Source organism: Gekko japonicus, unplaced genomic scaffold, assembly GCF_001447785.1.
Source record: "Gekko japonicus isolate JY-2015 unplaced genomic scaffold, Gekko_japonicus_V1.1 scaffold2609, whole genome shotgun sequence".
Lineage (NCBI taxonomy): Eukaryota > Metazoa > Chordata > Lepidosauria > Squamata > Gekkonidae > Gekko > Gekko japonicus.
Genome location: NW_015160300.1, coordinates 156,537 through 183,463, shown reverse-complemented (window position 1 = coordinate 183,463; position 26,927 = coordinate 156,537). Strand labels below are relative to the sequence as shown.

The 26,927-nt window shown below is 42.5% G+C and overlaps 1 protein-coding gene across 1 annotated transcript in view; it reads left to right on the top strand.

Annotated features, from left to right (window-relative positions):
- USP37 (ubiquitin specific peptidase 37) overlaps positions 1-26,927 on the top strand; it is a 57,823-nt gene that overhangs the window by 18,556 nt on the left and 12,340 nt on the right. The window contains exons 10-18 of the mRNA XM_015416203.1: positions 1,197-1,328; positions 2,176-2,299; positions 6,093-6,298; positions 16,001-16,118; positions 18,113-18,192; positions 18,732-18,896; positions 19,505-19,570; positions 22,296-22,440; positions 23,684-23,939. Of these exons, the coding sequence (XP_015271689.1) occupies positions 1,197-1,328; positions 2,176-2,299; positions 6,093-6,298; positions 16,001-16,118; positions 18,113-18,192; positions 18,732-18,896; positions 19,505-19,570; positions 22,296-22,440; positions 23,684-23,939 (1,292 nt within the window). The remainder of the gene's footprint in view (positions 1-1,196; positions 1,329-2,175; positions 2,300-6,092; positions 6,299-16,000; positions 16,119-18,112; positions 18,193-18,731; positions 18,897-19,504; positions 19,571-22,295; positions 22,441-23,683; positions 23,940-26,927) is intronic.

The following is a 26,927-nucleotide window of genomic DNA, read 5'->3' as shown; positions in this document are numbered from 1 at the left end:
CTTGCACTTTCGGGGGGATTTAAACATCCCCCCGATTTTTTTTTAACTTTTTTTATTTTTGTGCACATGTGGGGACTGCCCCACATGTGCACAAGCCTCCCCCTGCCCCCCAAGTGCCCCCAAAGTGCAGATATAGATATCCGCACGGAGGGGGCAACTTGGGTATTAGTATAAGGATATGGAGCAGAGGTCCATCAGTGGATATTAGCCACAAGGTATAGATAGGGGCTCTGGGGCAAGTGATGCTCTGTCTTCTTGGTGCTTGGGGGGGTCAACAGTGGGAGGGCTTCTAATGTCCTGGCCCCACTGCTGGACCTCCTGATGGCACTGGTATTTCTGGCCACTGTGTGACACAGAGTGTTGGACTGGATGGGCCTTTGGCCTGATCCAACATTGGCGTCTCTTATGTTCTTATGTTTGGATACACTGTATTTTTAATATGCTAGTTGTGATAATTTCATGCCAAGTAAAAATGTCCATAGTCATATTTTATGTTCCTAAAGTAACAGAACGACTTTCAATCTAGAAAAGACAAAAGACTTGAAGCACTAATGTAGCATTTTTTTTCAATTTCTCCGAAATAGCATTTTTTTCAATTTCTCCGAACATTTCAGTTTTCCCCCGAAAAAACCTGGAAAAAAACCCGGGTTTTTTTCCGAGCTTCAAAATTTCCGGAAATTTTACATCTCTGCCTCCAACACGTCACCCTCTATCTCAAAGATGATTGGAGTAGCACACCCATAGGCTCAAGTTAGTGGCTATGTCCATCACAGTTAGGTCCAGCTGCGTTGTGGCTGGTGAGTCCTCCCTTAGGGTCATGATGGGAGATGGGGATAACACCCTTTCAAGTGCTTCAAGTCTACTCCTGCTTCCCCCCTGGGTTTGCTTTACAGAAACCAAGGCTTGGAAGATTCAGCCGCTTTCCACGATAGAGACTGAGAGCTACAGGACTTGTTTCCATTATTTTGGGGAGTTTTAATCCCTTGATGTAATTTTTTTATTTTTCAGGGTTTTTTTAGCAAATTAAGGATTTCAAGTTTATAGAGAAATCCCTCCTAATCCCACTGGAAAATTTCCCAGCAGGCACAGTTCTCACTCCTAATCTTGAGGGAATCAGAGGGAACCATGTTTAACATGTCGGTTCTTATCTGTGTTATAATTCATTTTATGTAATATAATCCTGTCATTCTTTACAGATTTACAAACCTGGGAAATACCTGTTACATGAATGCTATTTTACAGTCTCTGTTTTCAATTCAATCATTTGCTAATGATCTTTTGAAGCAAAATATCCCATGGAAAAAAATTCCATTCAACGCACTTATCAGGTGAGTACTAGCTCCATGGGTAGGGTATAATTTTTATCTGGTTCGAGTAGTGATAAAAGTGGCCGTATTGGTAATTGCTAGCTGAAGCATGTGAATGTGTGCTTCTGTAAAAGACTATGAAGTGTCTTCAAGCATGTTTTTTTAAAAATCCTGCTGACTTGACTGAACTCATCTGTTACTGATGTTACAATATTACATTACACACATTACATTACACATTGGATTTCTATACTGCCCCTTTCCGTTGACTCGGGGCGGTTTACATAGTTTGTACAGTTTTTCTAACCTAGGGGCACATAGACAGGGGAGGTGAATTCCTTACCCAGGCACCCCCTATTTTCGGCAGGGTCTTCTTTTCTTCTTAGCTTTTTTCCACGGTGGTTTTTCCTTGGTGCTGACGCAGGTCTTTCAGGTCTTTGCTAGACGTAGGCGCAGGTCTTCCGTTCTTTTTTCAGCAGCAACCCCTGCTGGTTTTTTCGGCAACGTACGATCTTGCCGCGTCTCGGCTCCCTCCAGTCAGCCAGCCTGATCACTGACTTAGGGACTGATCACTGACTTAGGTAGACAAAACAGTCTTGTGAAAATGCAAGGAAATCCAAACGTAGGTTGTTTTGAAAGCTGTATAGGAAAATTCTAGTTACATACTCTTGCTCTTGACATTTTTCTCCTGATACTTGAGGGATCTTGGCTGTTATAGAAAACCTCAAACAATGGAAATACACTTCAAATAAATACTGAACCTTTTCCATGTTATACTGGGAGCAAGTAATGTTTCTGGGGGAGAATATGCAACAGTACTTTTCAGATATTTTTATTATTCAAATCACTACTGCGTTTATTTTTCTAGACGTTTTGCTCATCTGCTTGCTAAAAAGGATGTTTGTAGCCCTGAGGTAAAGAAAGATTTACTCAAGAAGGTGAAAAATGCAATTTCAGCCACTGCAGAGAGATTCTCTGGTTACATGCAAAATGTGAGTACTACTGTTTCTCTAAGCAAACAGGAAGTATGCTTGCAGTCAGAAAGTTTAAGTGCTTCTTTTTGAGACCACTCATAATAATATTTCCGCAGTCCCCCCCTCCAAAAAGAACCTGAGTTCCGCATGGTTTTCTGAAATGTGTAGCTGATGGCTTTCAACAAACAAATCCTGCCCTTAGCATATGGTAGCAAATATTGCAAGCAGAGAAGTTTGGATGCATTTTCTAGTAACCATTTTTTTGAGAGACTTTATTCTGCTGCATCATGGACATGTGTCTTATTATTAATCTATATATATAAAAGGAAGTCTCACCGTAAAATCAACACCCAGGCCAAACCACTGGACCTAGAGACACCAGATTTGGGGAGAGCGCTCTTACCGTGGCATAGGAGCTCGCTAAGAAGGGATTTTTAGAAATTCGACCCCTAAGTGGGTCAAAAAGGGGGGAAATGTGCTCCCCTGATTGATTCCTATGCGGCTGCCAGGCAGCTGCCTCTCTGCACCCCCCACTCTCTGATTGGTCAGCTGCGGAGCTCAGTGTTCTGAGGTAAAAAAACCCAACAGTTACAGGGGACTGCAGAGAGTTAATGACAGTTGGGGAAATCAGGAGTGGCCAACAACCTTGCCTGTGAGATGAAGCAGAGCTGCTGTCCCAGCCTCTCTGATGACTTCCAACGCACTCCCCCCACCTCCTACACCTAACAGGCTGTTGGCTGTCAGGTGCAGGCCCACTGTCAGGACCCACAGTCAGTCATTTAGCACACACTTCCAAGAAGGTTTTACTTTATTGTGAAAACTATGGTGGCATAAACACATTCACTGTTAAGAATAACTAATATTAAGCCTACAGGATTAGATATAGTATACTCAAAAGCCCCCCCCCCCCATCGATGGGCCAATTAGGCACTCTCCCGCCGGCGGGAAAACCCATTGGTGGGTTGGCAAAAAAGCGAAAGTGGTCCCACGGTTGAAATATGGGAAGACACTACATGAAGGAGTGACCTACAAGGTCAGAGATAAGGAGCAGAGGCACCAAGGGGAATGGAATGCGGGCCTGGCTGGTACACAGGTCAAGCAAGTGAACTGGAACCCATAAACCTAATGGCAGCATAGCTGACACCCACCTCCACAGTGACTTCTAATACTCATCCCCCCTCCCCCTCCTACACTGGACAGGCAGCTGCCTGTCAGGTGTAGGAGTGGAAGTGGGATGGTTTCCAACACACTCCCCCCACCTCCTACACCTAACAGGCGGTTGTCTGTCAGGTGCAGCAGCGGTTGTAGGGTGCTTAAAGCCACGAGGGAGCCTGCCCCAGCAGTAAAGAGTTAGTGATCCTGCCAGCCCTGCCTTCACAGTGGCTTCTAATACTCTTCCCCTCTCCCTGTCCTACACTGGACAGGCAGCTGCCTGTCAGGTGTAGGAGAGGAGGTGGGATGCTTGCAGCTGCCGGGGAGGTTTGCTCAGCGGGATTGCCTTAGCACTGCTGCTGGCCCAGCCTCCCCGATGCCTTTAAATACAATCCCCCGCCAACACCAGACAGGCCGGTGTCTGTCAGGTGTAGGAACAGGGCCAGGGTATGAATGTTTATGGGGTGATAGTAAAGGACATTTCTAGGAGCCATTTCGATGCGTGCCTCCCTCATGAACCTGAAGAAATGTTCACCACATCACCACTCCCTCACATCAACTCCCCCTCACACCTCTCACCTCTTACTGCCCCCAAGAAAGCTCCTGGCAAGCGTTGATGCCATCACTTTCGTGGAAGGTGGCAGGAGTTGACTGCACTGAGCTGTGCAGACCAAGTACCAGCAAGATCACCCTGAGATGCTCAAAACAACACAGTCTCCATATGAGCAAAACAATCCAGGAACACAAGTAGAGAGGCCATCACTTTTGTGAATGTAGCAGGAGTTGACTTAACAGACAACTGCTTCTTAAATGGGCAGTTCTATGTGGCCTGCTCCAGATTGAGCTCACCAAGCAGCCTGGTGATCCTAGCACCTGAGGGCAGAACCACCAATGTGGTCTAGAGAGCGGTCCTTCAGTAGAGAGAGAAAAAAGTACGTATGTCTCACTTAATTTCTTACACCACAATCTTCTCTGTTAGAATTCCTACAACAAATGTCACATTTCAAATTTCATATCATCAGTATTATAACTGGATCTACGGAACTTAAATACCGTAGCTAAGCACGGGTAGCAGGCTAGTAGACTATAAGAAGTTAACCCATTAGGGGAGGAGGCATTCCATCCCCCACCTCTTGTTTCCTTCCTCTTGCTTACCTCACCCTCCTATTACAGCTTTCTCTCCCCTCCCCCAATGCTTTCTTAGTGGACAGATGCTTGGAACAGAAAGTGTGCAGGACATAGAGTGAAAAATGTGCCCTGTGTGCTCTGGGCTCCAGGCTGCTGCTGTGGCTGGAGAAGAAAGCACCGTTGTCTCTTTAAATGCCTTCTCCAAGCTGTGGCGATGTGGTGGCACAACTCACAAGTGAACTGAGAAGGTGTTTAAATGCCTTCCCAGTTGGAAGCGATTTCAGCAATCCCTTTCATTCCACTCTGCTTGGAAGTGGGGGGGACGGGATGGATTGCTGAAATGGCTTGCAAAAGCCATTTAACGAGAATGTTCCCTTTAAATAGCTTTTGCAAGATCTTCCCCCCTTCCATTCTACTGGCCTCAGGGAGCCGCCACCAGCAGAAAGGAGGGAGGGAAGATCCATAAACATCATGAACTGAACCAGTTTGCGAAGTGGGGGAGGTTCATCCCCGTTCATGGTTCGTGGGACCTCACAAACCACAAACTTGGACGAACCTCCATTTTCCTGGTTCATGCCCATCCCTAGTTGACGCTTTTGTTCAGCTATCTGCTATGACCCCAAGATCTTTTTTCCCTTTCAGTCTCATCAAGTTCAGACCCTATTAGCCTATACTTGAAGTTGGAAATTTTTTTGTGCTAATGTGCATGTCTTTACACTTACCAACATTGAACTTCATTTTGCCACATTGTCGTCCACTCACCCAATTTGTGCAGATCCTCTAGGAATTCTTTCAGTCTGCGTTCTTGGGCATTGTCCAGAATTAGATATTTTGAGTGTATTCAGTTTTTGAAAGTATTTATTTTGATGCGATTATTTTTACATTAGAAGCAAAAATAATGTATTAATGAGATCTTTGATCTCTGTGTTTATAATTTTGGTTGTAATTTTCTTTCCATGCTGATAGTTGTCAATAATGTTTGCAATCTGGTTCTCTGACTTTGTTAACCCCAGTATTTAACAGCTGTGATTTTTTTTAAAAAATGTACTAATGCAATTTAGTGGCATAGGTGAGTTATATGTGAGATTCGACTGTGAAAGAGCCAAATGTAATGTTTAAAATCTCATGTAAGATTTGACTGTGAAAGAGCCAAATATAATGTTTAAAATCGGTCTAATCATGAACATTAGGAACTCTTTCACATTTTCATTTAAAACATTTCACAGATGTTTCAATAAAATACAATAGAGACATTTTTGCCATCAAGACTTAAAATGTTGTTTTCAAAAACTTCCAAATTGTATTCCAAACTGAGTTGTCAGACTGGCTTTTTGCATGGGTTTGGTGTGTGGGAGCCTGCGTAAAATAACTAACTGTTGTTTTGTGCAGAAGTATTCCAGTTTAAAGTCTGCTTAGGACTGCACTGTGAATTTCTTATGTGTACTTTACATAGTATACTACTTGGTATAGATAGAATTGTGTGAATAAGATGTCACAGTTGCTGTTCTGAAAAATGTATTCTTGGCTTTAGGATGCTCATGAATTTTTAAGTCAGTGCTTGGATCAACTGAAGGAAGACATGGAGAAGCTGAACAAAAGTTGGAAGAGTGAGCCAGTTTCTGCTGAAGACAGCTCAGTAGGACGGATGTCTGATGATTTAGCGGCTGCCAAAGTTTATACTTGTCCAGTTGTTACAAACTTGGAGTTTGAGGTTCAGCATTCTATCATATGTAAGATGTAAGTGTTTAAATAACTCTTTTCCCAATCTCCGTATCCTCATACAAGTACTTTTAAAAATGTTGTTACTCTCCAAATCAAGTATATGCTTGCAATATCTCTGATTTAGTTTTACCCATGTAGCATGCTTTTTAAAAAATCTGAATTTGTGTCTGTGTGTACCAATGAATTTTTGATATGACAAAGGCAAAAAATAAACATACACAAAAACTGAATAATTGAGACTGTCTCCTGCAAAATAAATGCTGCATGTAAATAAGAGCATTGAAGTATTGCTGAGTAAATAATACAAAATACAATCTGAATTAAGAAAAAGAATTGTTCTGTAAAGTACATAACAATTTCAGTTAACTCACTGTATCGTCTACCCAAAATACAGTCAGCTTTGAACAGTATCAGGAATTTAAAATTTTTAAAATTTTATTTTGGTAAGTGTGTTAGGATAAAACTTGACTTCAGTTTATGCAGGTAAGGTTGATTTTGCAAAAGGTAGCTTTATGCCTGTGCTGAGCATCTTCTGTTAAAATACTGATTATTATGAGAGAGTATTATAGGTTTGATTTTCTGAAATCATAATATCTTCTCCTAGATGCTTTTGAGATTTGTTTCTGAACTATTACTTTTAGATTCCGTGATTTTCATTTCAGATGGGGGTACACAAATGACATCACTCTGAAAATCAGTTTACACTTTTATTTGCTTGAAACCTCTGTATCTACAATTATTTTAGTTATTTTTACCTATTCTCTGCTATCTCCCACCCCACTTTCCATGGCATGTTTTCTTCCCTGTAGACCTCCACAGGTCTTTGCCATTCTTCAATTTTTGTACACAGCAATGCTTCCTTTCTCTCCCAACACTACAGGTCTGCAGCCTCTTTTTTCCCTGCTAACTCTTTGTTGTTCTGCCATATTTTATTTATGTGACAAAATTATTACCCCACCTTCATAAGAGCTGCCAACATGGCACTCTTGGTTTTCCTTCTGCAGCGCTGTTATCCTCTTGTTTTCTCTGCAGTTCACTGTACTTCACCAAGCCCTGTCTCTTTCTCCCATTCCACATTTCTTTCTGCATTTCAGAGCGTTCTGTGTTTTCACTGGTCAGTATACATCTCACTGCACTTCATTCTGCTCCTCCTTTTTCTTCTGCACCCACAGATACTTATTGTAGTGTATTGGCCTCCTTGGGCTGCCATACTCATAGCATGGGAGTTTAGCCTTAACTAGCCTGATTACACTCTCCACGCCCTAGCTTTCTCTGGGCGTTAGTTTTGTTACAGTTACAGCTTTTGAGATGTGCTGTCTGTGTTTTATGGAACTGTCATAAATCTTTCTTTTCGAGTGGACTCTTCTTGTGGAGGACATAACTGGTGACAAAGGTGGGATTCATGAGGAATGTAAAAAGTTTTTTCCCCCCCTTTGTGATGGAGTTAAGTAAATATAGAAGAATTAGACTGAAGTACTGCATGAACTGCCTGGAATTATTTTAAAGCATCTTCAGGTTAGTCAGCAATTTGGGGGCATGGCAGCTCAAGGACATATTGAAGAATTCAATCCCAGTTGTCCTAGCAATTGGGATAGTTATGCAGTGAGGCTGGAATTTTACTTAATTGCTAATGGCATTACAGCACCAGTGAGGAAAAGGGCTGTGTTACTCAGTGTGTGTGGAGCAGATATGTTTGAATTAGCCCAGGCTTTGTTGGCTCCAAATAAACTTGCTGAGACATCTTATGAGGACATCTTGAGCGGCCTGGGAGAATATTTCTCACCACAGCCGTTTGAGATAGCACGACGTAATACCTTTTATAAGCATAACCAGAGTCCAACAGAGTGTTTCTTCATATATTGCTGAATTGTGACAGCTGGCACAGCATTGCAACTTTCCAAACTTAGAGGAGATGTTGCATGCTTGTTTGTTTTGTGGACTGCATGATGAAGCTTTACAGAGGCATCTGTTTGCAAAGAGACAGCTCACATTTCAAATTGCACAAGAGGAGGCATTAGCTGCAGAGGCAGCAATGGTAAATACAAGGAAAATCCTTCTGGCAAGAAGTCCATCATACTCTAAATTGGAATTGACCAGGAATCTTGATTTGCAAGCGGTGGATGTTCATAAGGTGCAGTATAACAAGCCTGCAGCCAAAATGAATGTTGGGGAAAATCAGAGGTCCTTTTCAAGCCCAATTGCGAGGTGCACTAGTTGTGGAGGACATCATGAAAGGCAGTCCTGCCATTTTAAGGACGTACAGTGTCATTTTTGTAAGCGTTTTGGACATATTGAGTGTGTGTGTAGGGCTAAGGATAGACAAGCTGTTTTTAGGAAAACAGCAGGAAAGAAACCTCAGTCATACAGCACATTTGGTACAAGTGTCATGTGATGAATCAGAGAATACTGTAAATCATGTTCAGCCATGTGTACAAAAATTGACAGTAACTGTTATTATTCAGGGTGTTTCATGTGTTATGGTAGTGGACTCTTGGGTTAGGGTTTTCTATTATTTCATCAGAGACTTATCGTCAGATTTGTCCACAGAAGGGCCCAGAGATTGTCCCTTTCCATACTCAGCTGACTGATTATCAAGGAAATATGGTGAAGATACAAGGCATCTCTGAGGTTGAAGTGCAATATTGCACATTTAGAGGGACCTTATGGCTATTTGTTGCTCATGGTCATAGTACCAGCCTGCTTGGGTTGGATTGGTTTGAGCCTCTGGGAATTACAATCACAGGCATCCATCAAGTAAATGGTGCCCTTTTTGATGACATTATTACTGATTTTAAGACTGTATTTGCTGCAGGACTGGGCAATATAAGGGCCCACCTGTTTAATTGGTTGTAGATCCTACTGTTCGGATGAAACCCCAGCTTGTCCCATTTGCACTTTGTGAAAAGATTGATGCTGAACTTGATCATTTGTTGGAGCAAGGTATATTAGAGCCAGTGACACATCCTACCTGGGAGACACCCATTGTAACACCAATGAAGTCTAATGGGGACATCCGTATTTGTGGTGACTATAAGTCCCCCTCATGGATCACTGCCTTGTCGTGGTGAGGGGGCTTGCGTAGTTCAATGAAGCTGTGGGCTATGCCATGAAGGGCCACCCAAGACGGACAGGCCACAGCAGAGAATTCAGACCAAGACTGATCCCCTGGGGAAGGTAATGGCAACCCACTCCAATATGTTTGCCAAGAAAACCCCATGGACAGTAACAAAAGGCTAAAAGATATGACGCCGGAAGATGAGCCCCTCAGGTCGGAAGGTGTCCAATATGCTACTGAGGAAGAGCAGAGGGCAAGTACAAGTAACCCCAGAAAGAGTGAAGCTGCTGGGCCAAAGCCGAAAGGACACTCAGTTGTGGATATGTCTGATGGTGAAAGGAAAGTCCGATGCTGCAAAGAACAATACTACATAGGAACCTGGAATGTAAGATCTATGAATCAAGGTAAGCTTGAGGTGGTCAAAAATGAGATGGCAACACTGAACATCGATATCTTAGGAATCAGTGAACTTAAGTGGACAGGAATGGGCGAATTTAACTCAGAAGACCATTATATCTACTACTGTGGCCAGGAATCTCGTAGAAAAAATGGTGTGGCCTTTATAGTCAACAAGAGAGTGCAAAAGGCAGTACTGGGATACAATCTCAAAAATGACAGAATGATTTCTGTCCGATTCCAAGGCAAACCATTCAACATCACAGTAATCCAAGTCTATGCCCCAACCACTGATGCAGAAGAGGCTGAAGTGGACCGGTTCTATGAAGACCTACAACACCTCCTAGAACTAACACCAAAAAATGATGTCCTCATCATCATAGGGGACTGGAATGCTAAAGTAGGAAGTCAAAAGGTAACCGGAATAACAGACAAGTTTGGCCTTGGAAAGCAAAATGAAGCAGGGCAAAGGTTAACAGAGTTTTGTCAAGAGAACACACTGGTCATAGCGAACACCCTTTTCCAACAACCTAAGAGGCGACTCTACACATGGACATCACCAGATGGGCAACACCGAAATCAGATTGACTATATAATTTGCAGTCAAAGATGGAGAAGCTCTATCCAGTCAGTAAAAACAAGACCTGGAGCTGACTGTGGTTCAGATCATGAGCTACTCATTGCAAAATTCAGACTTAAACTGAAGAAAATCGGGAAAACCACGAGGCCATTCAGGTTTGACCTAGATCGCATCCCTGATGAATATACAGTAGAGGTGAAGAATAGATTCAAGGGTCTGGATTTGATAGATAGAGTGCCTGAAGAACTATGGACAGAGGTTCGTGACATCGTACAGGAGGCAGCAATCACCACCATACCAAAGAAAAAGAAATGCAAGAAAGCAAAATGGCTTTCTGATGAGGCTTTACAAATAGCAGAGGAAAGAAGGAAAGCGAAAGGCAAAGGCGAAAAGGAAAGATTTACCCAACTGAACGCAGATTTCCAGAGAACAGCAAGGAGAGATAAGGAGGCCTTCCTGAATGAACAGTGCAAAGTAATAGAAGAAAACAATAGAATGGGAAGGACTAGAGATCTCTTCAAGAAAATTGGAGAAATCAAGGGAGCGTTCCATGCAAAGCTGGCCATGATAAAGGACAAAAACGGTAGGGACCTAACAGAAGCAGAAGAGATTAGGAAAAGATGGCAAGAATACACAGAAGAACTATACAAGAAAGACCTCAATGTCCTTGACAAACACGACGGTATAATCACTGACCTTGAGCCAGACATCCTGGAATGTGAAGTTAAATGGGCCTTAGAAAGCATTACTAACAACAAAGCTAGTGGAGGTGATGGTATTCCAGCTGAGCTATTCAAAGTCTTAGAAGATGATGCTGTTAAAGTTCTGCACTCCATTTGCCAGCAAATTTGGAAAACGCAACAGTGGCCACAGGATTGGAAAAGATCAGTATACATTCCAATCCCAAAGAAGGGCAATGCCAAGGAATGTTCAAACTATCGCACAATTGCACTCATATCACACGCTAGCAAGGTCATGCTCAAGATCCTACAAGCTAGGCTTCAACAGTACGTGGATAGAGAACTACCAGAAGTACAAGCTGGGTTTCGAAGAGGTAGAGGAACGAGAGATCATATTGCCAACATTCGCTGGATTATGGAGAAAGCAAGAGAGTACCAGAAAAATATCTACTTCTGCTTCATTGACTATGCTAAAGCCTTTGACTGTGTGGATCACAACAAACTATGGCAGGTCCTTAAAGAGATGGGAGTACCAGACCACCTCACATGTCTCTTGAGAAACCTGTATAAGGGCCAAGAAGCGACAGTTAGAACCGGATACGGAACAACTGATTGGTTCAGCATAGGAAAAGGAGTACGACAAGGATGTATACTGTCACCTTGCTTATTTAATATATATGCAGAGTACATCATGCGAAATGCTGGCCTGGATGAATCACAAGCGGGAATTAAGATTGCTGGGGAAAAGATCAACAACCTCAGATATGCAGATGATACCACTCTAATGGCTGAAAGTGAAAAGGATCTAAAGAGCCTCTTGCTCAGAGTAAAAGAGGAGAGCGCAAAAGTGGGCTTGAAGCTCAACATCAAAAAAACTAAGATCATGGCATCCGGCCCCATCACTCCTTGGCAAATAGAAGGGGAAGTCGTGGAAGTAGTGACAGACTTCACGTTCCTGGGATCCCAGATCACCGCAGACTGTGACTGCAGCCATGAAATTAAAAGACGCCTGCTCCTTGGGAGGAAAGCGATGGCGAACCTAAAAGATAGGGACTCTGGGGCAAGTGATGCTCTGTCTTCTTGGTGCTTGGGGGGGGTCAACAGTGGGAGGGCTTCTAATGTCCTGGCCCCACTGCTGGACTTCCTGATGGCACCTGGTATTTTTGGCCACTGTGTGACACAGATTGTTGGACTGGATGGGCCTTTGTCCTGATCCAACATTGGCGTCTCTTATGTTCTTATGCTAGATTGTGCCTTGGCCTTTCCTGAATCCTGATTGTTCTAGGATGATGACTTGGTTGTCAGCCTCACAATCTTCCAACTTTCTCTGTAGGAATATGCTATAGAATTTGGAGGCAGTATCCAGCAAGCTGATTGGTCAGTAGTTATTAGGATCTGTTTCGTTGCCCTTTTTGAATATTGGGACTACTATACTTTGTTTCCAGCCATCTGTGATAAGCCCATATGAATTAATTTGAGTGAATACCTTTGCCAAGACTGGTGCCCACCAGTTAAGAAATTGCTTGAAAAGCTCGAGGGGCATCATGTCTTCTCCTGGGGCCTTGCCCTGTTTGAGGGAGTTTATGAGGTTTTTGACCTCCTTAGTTGAAACTAGCAGCCAAGAAGAAATATCTAGGTGAGTGGGAGGATGAATAGGAGGCTCAGATATGGTAGACATCCTGGTATGATTACCAAAAATCCGACTAAAGTGGGAATGCTTCGATGGGCAATTTATTTGAATGCTTATGAATATACCCTGTTACACAGGCTGGGTAAAAGTATTGCCCATGTTGATGCTCTTAGTCGTCTTCCTTTGCCATCAGTTGAAGCCGATTCTCCTCCTTCATTGGAGGTGTTGATGTTAGAGTCCCTTCATGCAACTGATATTGCAGCAACATCAGCTAAGGACACAGTTTTGGCCCATGTTCTTAATGGGGTATGGAGAGGGGGACCAGTTGGGAAGCTTGAGAAATTTGCACCATTCATGATGAGACAACATGAACTATCAGTGCATAAAGGCTGCCTGTTGTGGGGAAATAGAGTGGTCATCCCATCGTGTGTTGGAGGCACTCCATGTTGGACACCCAGGCATTCTGCGAATGAAAGCTGTTGCACGCAGTTATGTATGGTGGACTAAGATGGATAGTGAAGTGGAAGAGTGGGTAAAGAGATGTAACAAATGTCAGGCCTCAATGCCAGCCCCGCCACATGCCCCAGTTCACTGGTGGGAGTCAACAAAAACTCATTGGTCATGGCTGCATATTGATTTTGCTGGTCCTTTTCAGGGCCAGAGTTTCCTGATAGTAGTTGATTCATTCTTGAAGTGGTTGGCAGTTATCCCTGCTTCGTCAATGACATCCCTGCTTCGTCAATGACATCTTTGTGACACATGGATTGCCAGATGTGATTGTTTTAGATAATGGAGTGCAGTTCACACCAGAGGAATTTCGTATATTCCTTGCTAACGGTTTGATTTGTCATGTGACCTCAGCCCCTTTTCATCCAGCTACTAATGGACAGGCTGAGAGAATGGTAAGGACTACCAAGGATGCATTGAGATGAATCATTGAAGGTGACTGGGATCGCTGCCTGGCAAGTTTTCTTTTGACACAGCATATTACACCTTGTACCACCACAGGCAGGAGTCCTGCGGAACTGTTAATGAACAGGCGTTTGACAACCCTCCTGGATTGGATGCACCCCGACTTAACTGAGGATCGACTGGGGGATAGGGATGTTCAAGGGCCTGTCCACTCGTTTGTCCCAGATGATCCTGTTTATGTTAGAAACTATGGTTCAGGTGCAGCATGGATTCCTGCTACGGTGATGCAAGCTACGGGGCCAGTGTCATATCGGACAGAAACATCAGATGGCCTTGTGCTGCGAGGACATGTGGACCAAATGAGGGGGCGGGTGCCTGGAGTAACTGTTCCTGTTGTTCCTGCAGGTGCTAGTAATATTACAGCAGTGGGGGCAGGGGAGCCAACCCTTATTCAGAAACTAGTACAAGAACCTGTCGAGAGGGAGCCTGAACATCAAAATGAGCTGGAGGCCACGGGAACAGTAGAAAGGGCATCAGAGTCTATATCAACTCAAATGTAGAACCAAGGTCGCCCACAGCGTAAGAGGGTTCGACCAAGGTATTTGCAGGATTATGTTACCTGGGGGAAGGGGTGTAGTGTATTGGCCTCCTTGGGTTGTCATACTCATAGTGTGGGAGTTTAGCCTTAATTAGCCTGATTACTTTCCACACCCTAGCTTTCGTCTGGGTGTTAGTTTTGTTACAGCTGCAGCTCTTGAGATGTGCTATCTGTGTTTTACGGAATTGTAATCAATGTTTTTGAGTGGATTCTTCTTGTCGAGGACATAACACTTACCTTTGTTCTCCCATTTTTACTTAAGCTTTTTTTCTCTTTATCTCCTTACTGAGTTTGGCAGCAGTAGCACATGCTCCCAGTGGTTCACATACTGAAGAAATTTCCAGTGTAAGTGAACACCAAGCAGGGTTGTTAACATTTGGAGAACTCCACCATAGACATCTTCTCTCTAGATTCAGGAGAAGTAATGGAGGCTTAGTGCCTTAAGGATTCTCCAGTCCCAATGGTCCCTCTAAGCTGTGGTGTCTTGTGAGCAAAAATTCTACTTTGTGAGCTACTGGCATTAAAGTTGTGAGCAAGCGATTTGGCTACTGCATTAATTAGATTGTTCTAGAGCCACCCTTCCTGAGCTAAGACAAAAAATGTGTGAGCTAGAGGCTAAAAACCTGTGAGCTAGCTCACACTAATTCGACTTAGCCGAGATGTGTAGCGGGAACAGCACTTAGGGTTGAATTTGCCCAACCATCAATGGAAAAGAGAGCCTGGCTTGCAGCTTTCAAACTGTCTGTGAAGAAGGGTGCCCAGGGTGGTAGCACAAATAAAGTGGGTTTCTCACATTTAATCCCCTGCGACACCTACATGAGCAGTCGCTCAAAACTAATTACACAGAAATTAACAACCTTGGGGATTGATATAACAGCTTCATTGTTAAATGAGTCGCTCAGAGAAATTAAATCCAAACTAAAGGATCTTGACTTCAGCAGTACCCTCCAAAGAGCTCGACGTACTTGCTCTGGTCTATCCTTGGGTCTTGCCCCCCCGAGGCTATTCCGTCATATTGCTACACTTTAAAGATTCCAAGACAACGCAGAGCGTTCACCTTGGCGAGACTCAACTCCTTCCCCTCTAAGGTGCTCTCTGGTCGTTTCTTGGGACTTCCGTTTTCGGAACGTGTCTGCGATTCTGGACAAGAGATGATAGAAACTATGGATCATATAATGCTTTTCTGTCCTAAGTGGAATAAGGAAAGAGAGAGATACATCATTCCCATTATGAGAAAAGAAAAGCTTCCTCTCCTTCCTTGGGTAGTTTCAGTGCTTTTGTCTGATAACTTCCCTGACAATCAAACCACGGCTATAGTGGCTTCCTTTCTAGCTGCGGTGATTAAGAAAACAAATCTCCCTGAGTTTAATTAGTTTATTGCTGATAACTGTCGACCTATATACAAATTTGATAATTTTAAGTGTGTGCTGGTTTTTGTTGTTGTTGTTGTTTGGTTTTTTTGTTTTTTTTAAATTCTGTACAGTTGCTATTGCTAATGCAATAAATATTATTATTATTATAATTCGACTTAGAGGGAACACTACTTCTGTAGTAGCTTTGGGCACCTCTGAAGAATTCCTTGGGAAAGGTGGAAAAGGATTGCTAGACTGGATATTTGGAATTTTTCCATGGGCCATAAAGAGTCAGAGAAGAGACTGCAGTCTGCCTTGCTAGTCTTAAGTAATGCAAGCCTGATTTAAGAGCATTTGAACTTTGTGTCCAGGGATGACACTGAAGTTTTGATTACTTGGCCTCGCAAAGCTAATGTTTTGAGTTCATATAGATATTTTTGTCCATTCTAATGAATCAGACTGGCTTATACTGTGGGTGGATTAAAATAAATAAGAACTTCTCCTTTCACTGCAGGTGTGGTGAAACAGTTACCAAACGGGAGCAATTTAATGACCTTTCTATTGACTTGCCACGAAGGAAAAAACTTCTTCCATCTCGCTCAATCCAGGATTCATTGGATCTCTTTTTTAGGGTATGTAATATACATAAATCTTCCCTTTTAGCATTTTTATTAACGCATATTCTACTTTTTTCTGACATTGTAACTGGAAGTGTTTATAAACTTTTCAAACTCCTTTCTTTGGTCAAAAGTTAAATGGGTATCTTTGAAATGTGGACACTTCCCCAAAAGGCTGATGTTAACAGATTTTCCTGTCACTTTCTGTACAGTCAGTTCATGATGAAAACTAGTATAAGTTCTAATCAAGTGATACTTGGTTCTTACTTCACAAGAGAAGTTTACCCACACTCAGAATATGTGGTGCTATTAGTTGTTGTAGATTTTCGGATGTATGGCCATGATCTTGATATTGTAGGACCTGACATTTGTAGGACCTGACAGCTGTGACTGGCATCCTCAGAGGTATAACACAGAAAGATGGAGTACTCTCTGTGTCAAGGTGAGAAGAAAAATGGTAGGCAGGTAATTTATATCTACTCAGGGAAGGTGGGATAGGGCTGAGTCATTATCTTGTAGGAGTTCCCCAGGCTGTGACATGCTAATGGAGGAGCTTTCCTGAGGAGGTTCTTTTGCATATGTATTGGCTGTTGAAATTCTAATCTTATCTGTAGTGTTATTGTAACATGTAGAGCATGTCTCCCTCCCAGCCAACCGTCAACCTACCGTTATCTGTCCCCTGGCTTCAGCTTTTCATCTCCTCCCTCCTCACTTCTAGAGAGCAGTTATAATTCTGAGTGATCTCCAGTCTCTACATGAAGATTGGCAACAATGGTTCCCCATCATGGAATGGCTGGTTTGGAGGGTGGAGTCTATGGCATTGTACCTGTCTGAGGTCCCACCCCCCCTCAAGCCTCACCTTTCCAGGCTCCATCCCTCAAATCTCCAGGAATTTCCCACCTGGAGTTGGCAATCGTATCAGGACTGGCCCGAATGAGTTTTCTCCCAAAGGCCAACATAGGGCCTTTTACTCACAGAATCAAGCTTGGTAGCCTAGCAACAGGCACTGAGGAGAAAGTACAGTTGCCAGCTCTGATTAGGGAAATACTTAGAGATTTAGGGGGTGGATCCTGTGGAGGGCAGCATTTGGGGGGTGGATGGAAGGACTCAGCAGGGTCTACCCTCCAAAGCAGCCATTTTGTCCAGGGGAACTGATCTCTGTCATCTGGAGATCAGTTGTAACATCGGGAGATCTCCAGGTCCCAGCTGGAGATTGGCTACTCTAGGAGAAAGTCAGCCGAAAAGCAGGGGGTTGAAGAGAATGGTTTGATGGTCGCTGGCCCACTTCATTAGCCAGCCAGCCATGGTGGAGCCAAGCAGGAGAGAGCCGTTTTCACAATTTATTCTGACAGGAAAGTGACCAAGCTGGCAATGGGTGGGGGAGGGGGTTATGCTGAAAGTTCTTTGTCTTTTTAATGACAGAAGCAAGCTTGGTTGCCTACCAGCAGCCACTGAGGGGAAGGTTAATAGAGAGGGCTGTCTGCTAGTAAATCTGACAGGGAATAGTGGTTGAAGTGAAAATGGGCGGGAAAGAGGAACAGACCCAGCACCTGGCCAATGGCACGCGAGTACTCTTGAGTGGCGGCTGACGGCCCAGTGGCTGATGGAACCACACTGCACAGCCAATGGGAGAGCTGGAAACAGCCAATACACTAAGAGAATCTCTCCTTATATAAGCCTCCGCCTGGGGGAGTGTCCATCCCCTTCGCCGGCTCTGTCCAGACTGAGGCCGAGACGCTGGCCACCAGCTCTGTGGGTGGGACTGAGACAATGCAGCGAGGCAATGCAGCCAGGGGATTGGCAGACCTTCCGAGTGGCAGCTGAGGGAGGCAAAGGCTGTGGGAGCGTGTGGGACATTCACTCCCAAACAGGATTATATATAAGGAGATATTCTACAGAGTGAGGGTAGATTATTGCCCTGCTGAGACAGATGGATACCTAATATTAAAAGAGGCTTTGCTGAATTGCAGTCTTTCTGTTATGCTCATTGCTTGTGTTATGTCTCGTAGGCAGAAGAGATAGAATATTCCTGTGAGAAGTGCAATGGGAAATCTGCTCTTGTTACACACAAATTCAGTAGGTTTCCCAGGTAAGTACATGATTTTAAGATGAAACTGAATGAAACTAGGAGTAACTTTTAGGACATATAATAGTTAACTGAGGAGAGGATTTATACCAGAAAGCAGCGGTTTGCATGTTATATGGGAATACTGGCTTTTCACTTAGTACAGTATTGAATGTAAAGCAACATAACATTAAAGAGTAGTGAGGAAAGGCTCAGCAAATGTTCTTGAGAATGCTTAAATCTTGTTTGTCAGAAAGTACTTGTGGCTATAGAAACCTTATTTCTATTTTTGATGCTAGATGTGAAGCTATACACTTGCATTTTAGATATCTGCAGTCCTAACCTACAGGCTGATTTGTAGCCACTAAGGAGGATTGTCACTTGCATTGTGTAATGAGAGGAATGAAGGTGGTACTCTTAACTGGGAATAAAGAGCACTGTATGATGCAGTCCGGTGTATATGTGATGATAGGGGCTTACTTGTAGGTAATTATGCACAGAATTGCAGCCTTAATTGAAGATGACAGTGTATTTACTGCATTTTTAACTGTTGTGTCTTGAAGGGTCTTGATTCTTCATCTGAAACGATACAGCTTCAATGTAGCGCTCTCTCTTAACCACAAAGTTGGACAGCAAGTGATTATACCAAGATTTTTAACCCTACAGTACCACTGTACAGAAAGCACAAGGCCACCACTGATTCTTGGGTGGAGTGCACACTCTGCAGTGTAAGCTCATTAGTTTATTTCAGTACTAATATTACCAGTAATAAAATAAATTTAAACATTTAAAAATATTATTTATTTACTTAAAACAACATTTTCAAAATATTTAATATTATTTATTTACTTAAAATATTAAATATTATTTATTTACTTAAAACAACTGTTGTCAAAATAATCCTGTAAAACTTGCTGAAAGCTAAACTGAATCCTCTTTGCCTGCAAACCTATGAACATCCCCAAAATACATTCTGCTGGAGGATTCTCTTTTTGAAATTGTCATGGTTATTCTTGTTGCATATTGTTAGAATTTAATCTGCAGGTATTTTTGTTCTTCAGCTTCTAGAGCTGACACTGAATAGGGGAATGGGGTTTGAGAAAAAGAGGTAGGAAGAAGTAGCAGCAGCAAGTGTCCTACTGGCATGGCAAAATAACAAAGCAGTAAATGTTTCTCACAAATATTGCAGTATAGCATTTTTAGTCTATTTCAAGGGCTTTTTGTTACAGTGTCTTTGCCATGGACATGGCTGTAATCACAATAAAAAAATCATCATTTACTAGCAGGGCTTAGAGTTGGTCAGTAATCACCTGCTTTTCTCAATTTTCTAAATCAGTTCTCGGCCACTGAAAGTATCCCAGATGGTCAATTCCTGTTCTGTAAGCACTTCCACACCCTGTCGGTGAGTTGTGATTTTTTTACCATTTTTAAGATATCTCAAAATGTATGGTTGAATAAATCTGCAACATTAGTTCTGATTTCAGCTTCCTTTTCGTTTGCTCTATTGCCCCCTTATTTTTATTCTTACATTAATGATATCCTTGCTTTTTATCATTCTTTACAATTAAACTGTAACTCATCCTGTTGTGGGATTCCTGTTGCAGCTGGAAAGTTATAGAATCATAGAGTTGGAAGGGATCTCCAGGGTCATCTAGTCCAACCCCCTGCACAATGCAGGAAGTTCACAAATACCTCGTCCTCCACACTGTTTCTCGTCAGCTATTTCACGCCCAGAAGATGACAAAAAACCTCCAGGATTGCTTCCTGACCCCAAAGTGGCAATCAGCATTTCCCTGGGCATGTAAAAAAGGGCCACAAGAACTAAGCACTGAGGCAACCCTTCCTGCCCTCCCTCTCATGATCTGCCTAAGTTCACAGAATCAGCATTGCTGTCAGATGGCCATCTAGCCTCTGTTTGAAAACCTCCAAAGAAGGAGAGCTCACCAGTTCCCGAGGAAGCCTGTTTCACTGAGGAACCACTCTAACTCAGGAAGTTCTTCCTAATGTTTAGCCCAAAACTCTTCTGATTTAATTTCAACCCGTTGGGTCCGGTCTGACCTTCTGGGGCAACAGAAAACAACTCCACACCATCCACTAGATGACAGCCCTTCAAGGACTTGAAGATGGTTATCTCAGTCGGCTCCTCTCCTTGTTAAACATACCCAGCTCCTTCAACCTTTCCTCATAAGACTTGGTCTCCAGACCCCTCACCATGCTCTCCTCTGGACACGTTCCAGCTTGTCTGTATCCTTCTTAAATTGTGGTACCCAAAACTGAACACAATACTCTAGGTGAGGTCTAACCAGAACAGAGTAAAGTGAATCAGTTACAGATCCACCTAACAGTCATAGGATCCAAACCACATTTTTCCAATGCGTCAACAAGTATATTATGTGGAACCTTATCAAAAGCCTTACTAAAATCAAGATAAACTATGTCTACAGCATTCCCCTGATCCAGCAAGGTAGTAACTTTCTCAAAAATAGAGACAAGGTTAGTCTGACATGACTTGTTCTTGAGAAACCCGTGCTGGCTCTTAGTAATTACAGCCGTCCTTTCTAAATGCTCAAAGATTGTCTGTTCGATTATTTCTTTTAAAACTTACCCAGGTATAGACGTCAAGCTGACGGGTTGGTAGTTACCCGGATCCTCCTCTTTCCGCTTCTTGAAGTGTTGCATTCCTTTTGTTCTACAGTCAGTTCCAGTATTCAGTCTCTTTCCTTTGATTTCATCAAAGAGCAAAGAAGCCATATTTTAATTTAAGTAACTTTTCTAATGCAACTGTTTGAAGTTAAGCATAACTAACTTTAACATGAAAAGTTGTTAGTTCATCATTCAAATATGAGATGCACGTTACTTTAAGATCAAATACTGCTTTAGAATTCTATCTTACCCTGAATTTTCAGATTTTTTCTTTCTTTGCAATCAGATTAACATCTATGTAAAATTTGTTTTCATGGATCCCTTGCAACTTGTCTGGAAAGAATAATACTTTAATTTGGTCTCTGTGTTGGGGTAGCCCATTTGCCTAAAACATGCCTGACAGCTGAATATATGTACTTTCCATTTGAGAACACTGGTTCTATAACCCTGTCAAACTATCCTAAGGATGAAAGTGTAAATTTATACACTTTTTAACAAATTTTTAACTAATATCTGTCTTGTGTTGCAAAACTGATGTTTTTTTGCAAGTAGTCGGTAGTTCATTTCCGCTTAAAAAGCATCTGGAGAAATGGAATAAAAATCTCCTGAGAGATTGTTTCTTGAGCATATTGCTTTCATCAGAATAGGAATGGAGGGTATGAACTAAAGCTGGAAGTAGATCTTTATGCAGAAATCCCACTTGCTGACCACTTGATGTCTTTTATTGACCCACTCTGCAAGTTGATATTCATCTTTCAGCAACTTCCACTCCTGATCTCCAAACTACACTTTAAATGCAAGAGGCTTTTAAAAAGCAAGTATGGGGATTCAGTGTAAAATGCATGAAGGACCTGCTGACAGGGAAACTCTAGAATCGAACCTCTAATGTGCGCATGTCGCCAGATGGCAGCAAATGCTACCAACAGGTTTTTTTAAAGGGTTTTACATTGTATAAATATGTGTTTACTATGAATTTCCCTGAAGTTGTAGCTGTGAAGTTTCTTGGATTTACAGAGTCCTAGGAGTACCAGAGGGGCCGTAGTGGCTCAGAGGTTAAGACGCTGAGCTGCAGACTGGAAGGTCTGTAGCTTGGCAACTTCAAGACCCTAGTGCCGTATAACAGAGTGAGCTCCCATCTCTGGCCCCAGCTCCTGCCAACCTAGCAGTTCGAAAGCAAGAAATTGCAAGTAGATAAATAGGTACCACTTTGGTGGGAAGGTAACAGCGTTCCATGCCGGCCATGGAGAAATCTTCGCACAGCGCTGTCTTTTCGGCTTGGAAACAGAGATGAGCACTGCCCCCTAGAGTTAGATTTGACTGGCTTTTAACTTTCAAAGGGCTGAGATGTAGTAGACTAGAACTGACCTGAGCTAATGGATCTAATGCCTCTTCTAGCTGTTGTATGGTCTGTTGTAGCTTTATGTTCATCAGTTTGTTAGAGTTCTTCAGGACTGAGGAATTAAGGGGTTCTGTTTACTTTTCAGGAAATACTCATTCAAGTTTAAAGGCCCCATTCTAAATTCTGTGGATTCAGACAGTGAAGACGAACCATTGAAACGCTCTGTTGCAAACAGCCTAAAACAGTGTGATGTCCCATTCAGGGAACAGCAACGAGAGGAACCAGAGAAAGTAAGGAACGATTTACTATTGCTTCTTCGGCATCCTTACCAGGCTGATAGAGCAACTCATTTGTTACATTCAGACAGCTGAACTTGTTTTAAGGGTGAGCCTCTGAAGGGGGTGGGGGACACGAGGCTGGCACAGTCTGTCCCTCCCAAAAAGTGCACAGAATAAAATATTCCATTTGGAATAAACCAGTTTGTTGTGACATCTGAACTCGATGAAAAAACAAAGTGAAGTTTTTTTCTTTCCTACAAACCAGTATTCCAGTTCAAGATTTAATCCTGGAGTGCAAGAATGAAAGAATTCTGAAATATTTATTCAGTCATTTCCTCTGTATAGACAATCTCTAGGTTTGCTATTAGGAATATAAATTTGTTAATTGGTTTACTGGAATTGCACAGGCTTGGTTGTGCCCCCGCAAATCATAACAGGATCCAAGCTGCTTGTCAAACCAAATAATTGCCACAGCCTAGCAGCAGCTTATTGAAAGGCGTGTGTATGCGCAAATTCTTAACTTGCCTTACTGAAGCAGAGGTACGGAAAAGGAAAGCTGGGGGAGGGGGCCTGAATGCAAGTTGCAACTTGTCACCGACACTTGACGAAGGCCTTTGAGAAGGGAGCACCCCAAAGCAATCTCTTTGGGACAGGCGTACATATTACACTGAAGAGATGCCTAGCTCTGCAGAGGTAATTGGAAAGTGTAGGAAGAAAGGAAGTAGTTTGAGCATGAAGACAACTGGGTATGAGAAGCCAGAAACGCAGGCTGGTCAGAGTAGAAAGTATGAAATTCTGAAGAAAATTAAACGCTAGAGCATCATAAAAAGAAATTGATACCTTGCCATCAACTGTTGCACAAAGCCTGCCAGAGTGAGGTTGCCCAGTGCTGTGTGTGTTAGGCCGATTTCTGTGGAAGAAAAAGGGCTAGGTGGGTCCACAGCACTTCAGCAGCTCATTAGTTGCTCTTGGCATCCAAGACACAATTTGGGTGTATCTTGTGTGTGCAACAGCAGGAGATGGTGATGAAGAAGGCTTCATTCGTTTTAAATCCTCAAAATGCTTTCCTGAAATTTTCAAAGCATGCCACACTATTATCTAGAGGTCAGCAACAACCCTGAACCCTAAAGTAATGTTGCTTGGGAGGCTGTGAGTTCACAGTTGCTTGTTCGTTTTTATTTCCACAAGAATAACTGAAGGGAGGAATATGCATCTTCCTGTATACCCCACTCTAAGTTTTATTATTCACTTGCAGGGTTCAAAGAAAATTAAAACAGAGAACGATAAAACTTCAGAGCTAGTGAATGCTGGATTTGATGGGATGAACGAGGATGAGCTTTTTGCTGCAGTCCTGGAAATTAGTAAGAGGGAAACATCGCTGTCACTGAGCCATGATGAAGACAAACCAACAAATAGTCCAGATACTGGCTTTGGAGATGACGAAATGCAGGAGTTGCCAGAGAATCTGGAACCTATGGATGCTGAGAAGCCTAAAGCAGCTACAGACTCAGGTGAGAGTAGGAAAGTTAAGTCTTTGAACAGGCTTTTTAAAAAAAAAATATTTCATATGTATAAGACTTACAATAACAAACATACATATATACGCATTGGGGGAAGATTCATTTGTATCTTTTTTTTACATAGTCATTAACCTCATGCTATAACCAAAGAATTTATTTCTTTTTTCCACCTTATAATTTTAATATGTACCTTTTGCTCACAGTTAAATATATACTTATTTATTTTTATTTCGGTTAAGGTCTAGGAATTGTATATGATATGCTCTTCTATCCATTTATAAAATCTTGACCATATGTCCTCAATTAATTAAATTGTTATTTCCTTTCAAGATTGAAGTTAGATTATCCATCTCTACTGTTTCCAGTATTTTATTTATAACTTCTTCCTTTGAAGGACCTTCACTTCTTCTCCAGTGTTTAGCATGTAATAATCTTGCCGCTGTCACGATATGTATAATGAGATAAAAGTCTTGTTTTTTGTATTTCTCTGGTGCTATATTCAGTAAAAACAATTCTGGTGTGTAAAGCACAGTAGTTTTTAACACTTCCTTTTACTTTTTCATTTATTAGCTTCATTGACCAGAGGTCTTAAGCCAAACGTACAAACAACTTTAACACTTTTTGTAACAGTTCATATATCCAAGACCAATATTTTTTAACTTTATCACATGTCCACCACATATGAAAAAATGAGCCAACATTATTTTGACATTTCCAACAATCATTTGGTAAATCAGGATAAAATTTAGCTAGCTTATCTGGGGTAATATGCCATCTATAAAACATTTTATATATATTTTCCTTATAAGAAGTTGCTTTAGTGGTCTTTACGTTTATTTTCCATACACATAACCATTGGTCTAAATTAATATTATGACCCAGATTTTGTGCCCATTTAACCATACAGTTTTTATCTATTTCATCCTGTGTTTTATCTTCTAACATTATTATATACAATTCTATATATATAGTTCTTTCATAACATAATCAGTACAATTTGGTTACAATAAATGTTTTCAAGTCTGTTTTCATCCTGTGTTTTATCTTCTAACATTATTATATACAATTCTATACAGTTCTTTCATAACATAATCAGTACAATTTGGTTATAATAAATGTTTTCAAGTCTATTCATCAAGCTTATTTTCTATCCATTTATAAACTCTTATCCATCATTTTAAGTATAGTTCTTGATCTTTTCCTAATAAAACAACATTTAATCTGTCCATTTCCGCTAGTTCCAACAATCTTTGAACTATCTCCTCTCTTGAAGGAGATTTCTCCGTTTTCCAACATTTAGCCAGTAAGATTCTAGCTGACGTTAAAACATAAGTCACCATATACAAATCATTTTGTTTATAACCATCAGGGATCATGTTCAATAAGAAAATTTCTGGTGAAGGCTAAATTAATATGCAGTGTTTCTTGTATAATCTTATGTATTTTAAGCCAAAAATTTTGGATTTTCCCGCATTGCCACCACATATGGTAAAATGTTCCTACATTTACAACACTTATTGTTAAAAGTTGAATAACATTTGGCTATTTTATCGGGGTACCAGTGCCATTATATACAATTTCTTAATCAGTTTATCATCAGTATATACCAATATCTTATCCATTTCCGTTATATTTGTATAAAAACCCAGTGGCTTATCTTTAGCGAATCTCGACTCTATTTGTACCCTTTCCCACCAACCTATATTAGTCTCTTGAATCATTGTGGACTTCAACTACTCTATTGAACCTGACAGAAATTGTCATGTACATAGACGACTGGTTGCTGGTAGCGTCTTCCAGACAGACACTGTTAGCCAACGTCCAGGAAGCCCTCTCCCTCCTGAGCATCCTCGGCCTCAGGGTCAACCATCCGAAATCCCACTTACATCCGCTACAGAGGATTCGGTACATTGGTGCTATCCTGGACTCCACCTCATGCATGGCGTACCTGCCTCAGGACAGGGCCGCAGACATCGTCTATTTGGCCAACCTGGTACGTGCCCAACAGTCAGCCACGGCATTCCAGGTTCAGCGTCTGCTTGGTCTGATGGCTTCCACGACGGCGGTGCTGGTCTTCGCAAGGCTAAAGATGCGCCCGCTCCAGCTGTGGTTCATCCGCAACTTCAACTTGGCGTTGAATCCACACAAGGTCGTGCTCTCCCCTCCCTTGGTGGTGCTGCAATCCCTGGATTGGTGGACCCAGCCAACCAATCTGCTGCAAGGTGCCCCCTTCCATCCTCCGTCTCCAGAGGTGACGCTCACCACCGACGCCTCCATGCAGGGATGGGGAGCTCACTCCATGGACATCTCCATAGGAGACATGTGGGACGAACACACTGCACGTCGCCACATCAATTATCTGGAGCTGATGGCTATACGACACGCTGTTGCCAGTTTCCGACCTTTGATCGCCGGAAAATGTGTCACTGTCTTAACGGACAATACAACCGCCCTGTCCTATGTCAACAGGCAGGGAGGCACCATGTCTCAGCATCTCTGCGACCTCGCCATCGCCCTGTGGGACTTCTGCATCGCCCACAACATTTATCTTGTCGCCGTGCACATTCCGGGACATTTGAACGTGCAGGCAGACCAACTCAGTCGCTCGGGACTCAGCCTCCACGAATGGGGACTCAACCCCTCCTACCTGTCTCCAATCTTCCGCAGGTGGGGGACTCCCCAAGTGGACGTGTTTGCAACCAGGCACAATACCCAATGTCGCCTCTTCTGCAGCCGAGGAGGAAGCGACCCCTCATCCCTCGGGGACGGCCTCCTTTACCCATGGTCCACTTCCCTCCTCTACATGTTTCCTCCCCTGCCCCTACTCCTCAGAGTGGTCAGGAGGATTCTCGAGGAGAACGCAGACGTCATCCTCATAGCGCCCTGGTGGCCAAGGCAGCCGTGGTTCTCCACGGTCCTGGAACTGTCGGCCGGGACTTATCACCAATTCCCACCGTCTCCAGACCTGCTCCACCTGTC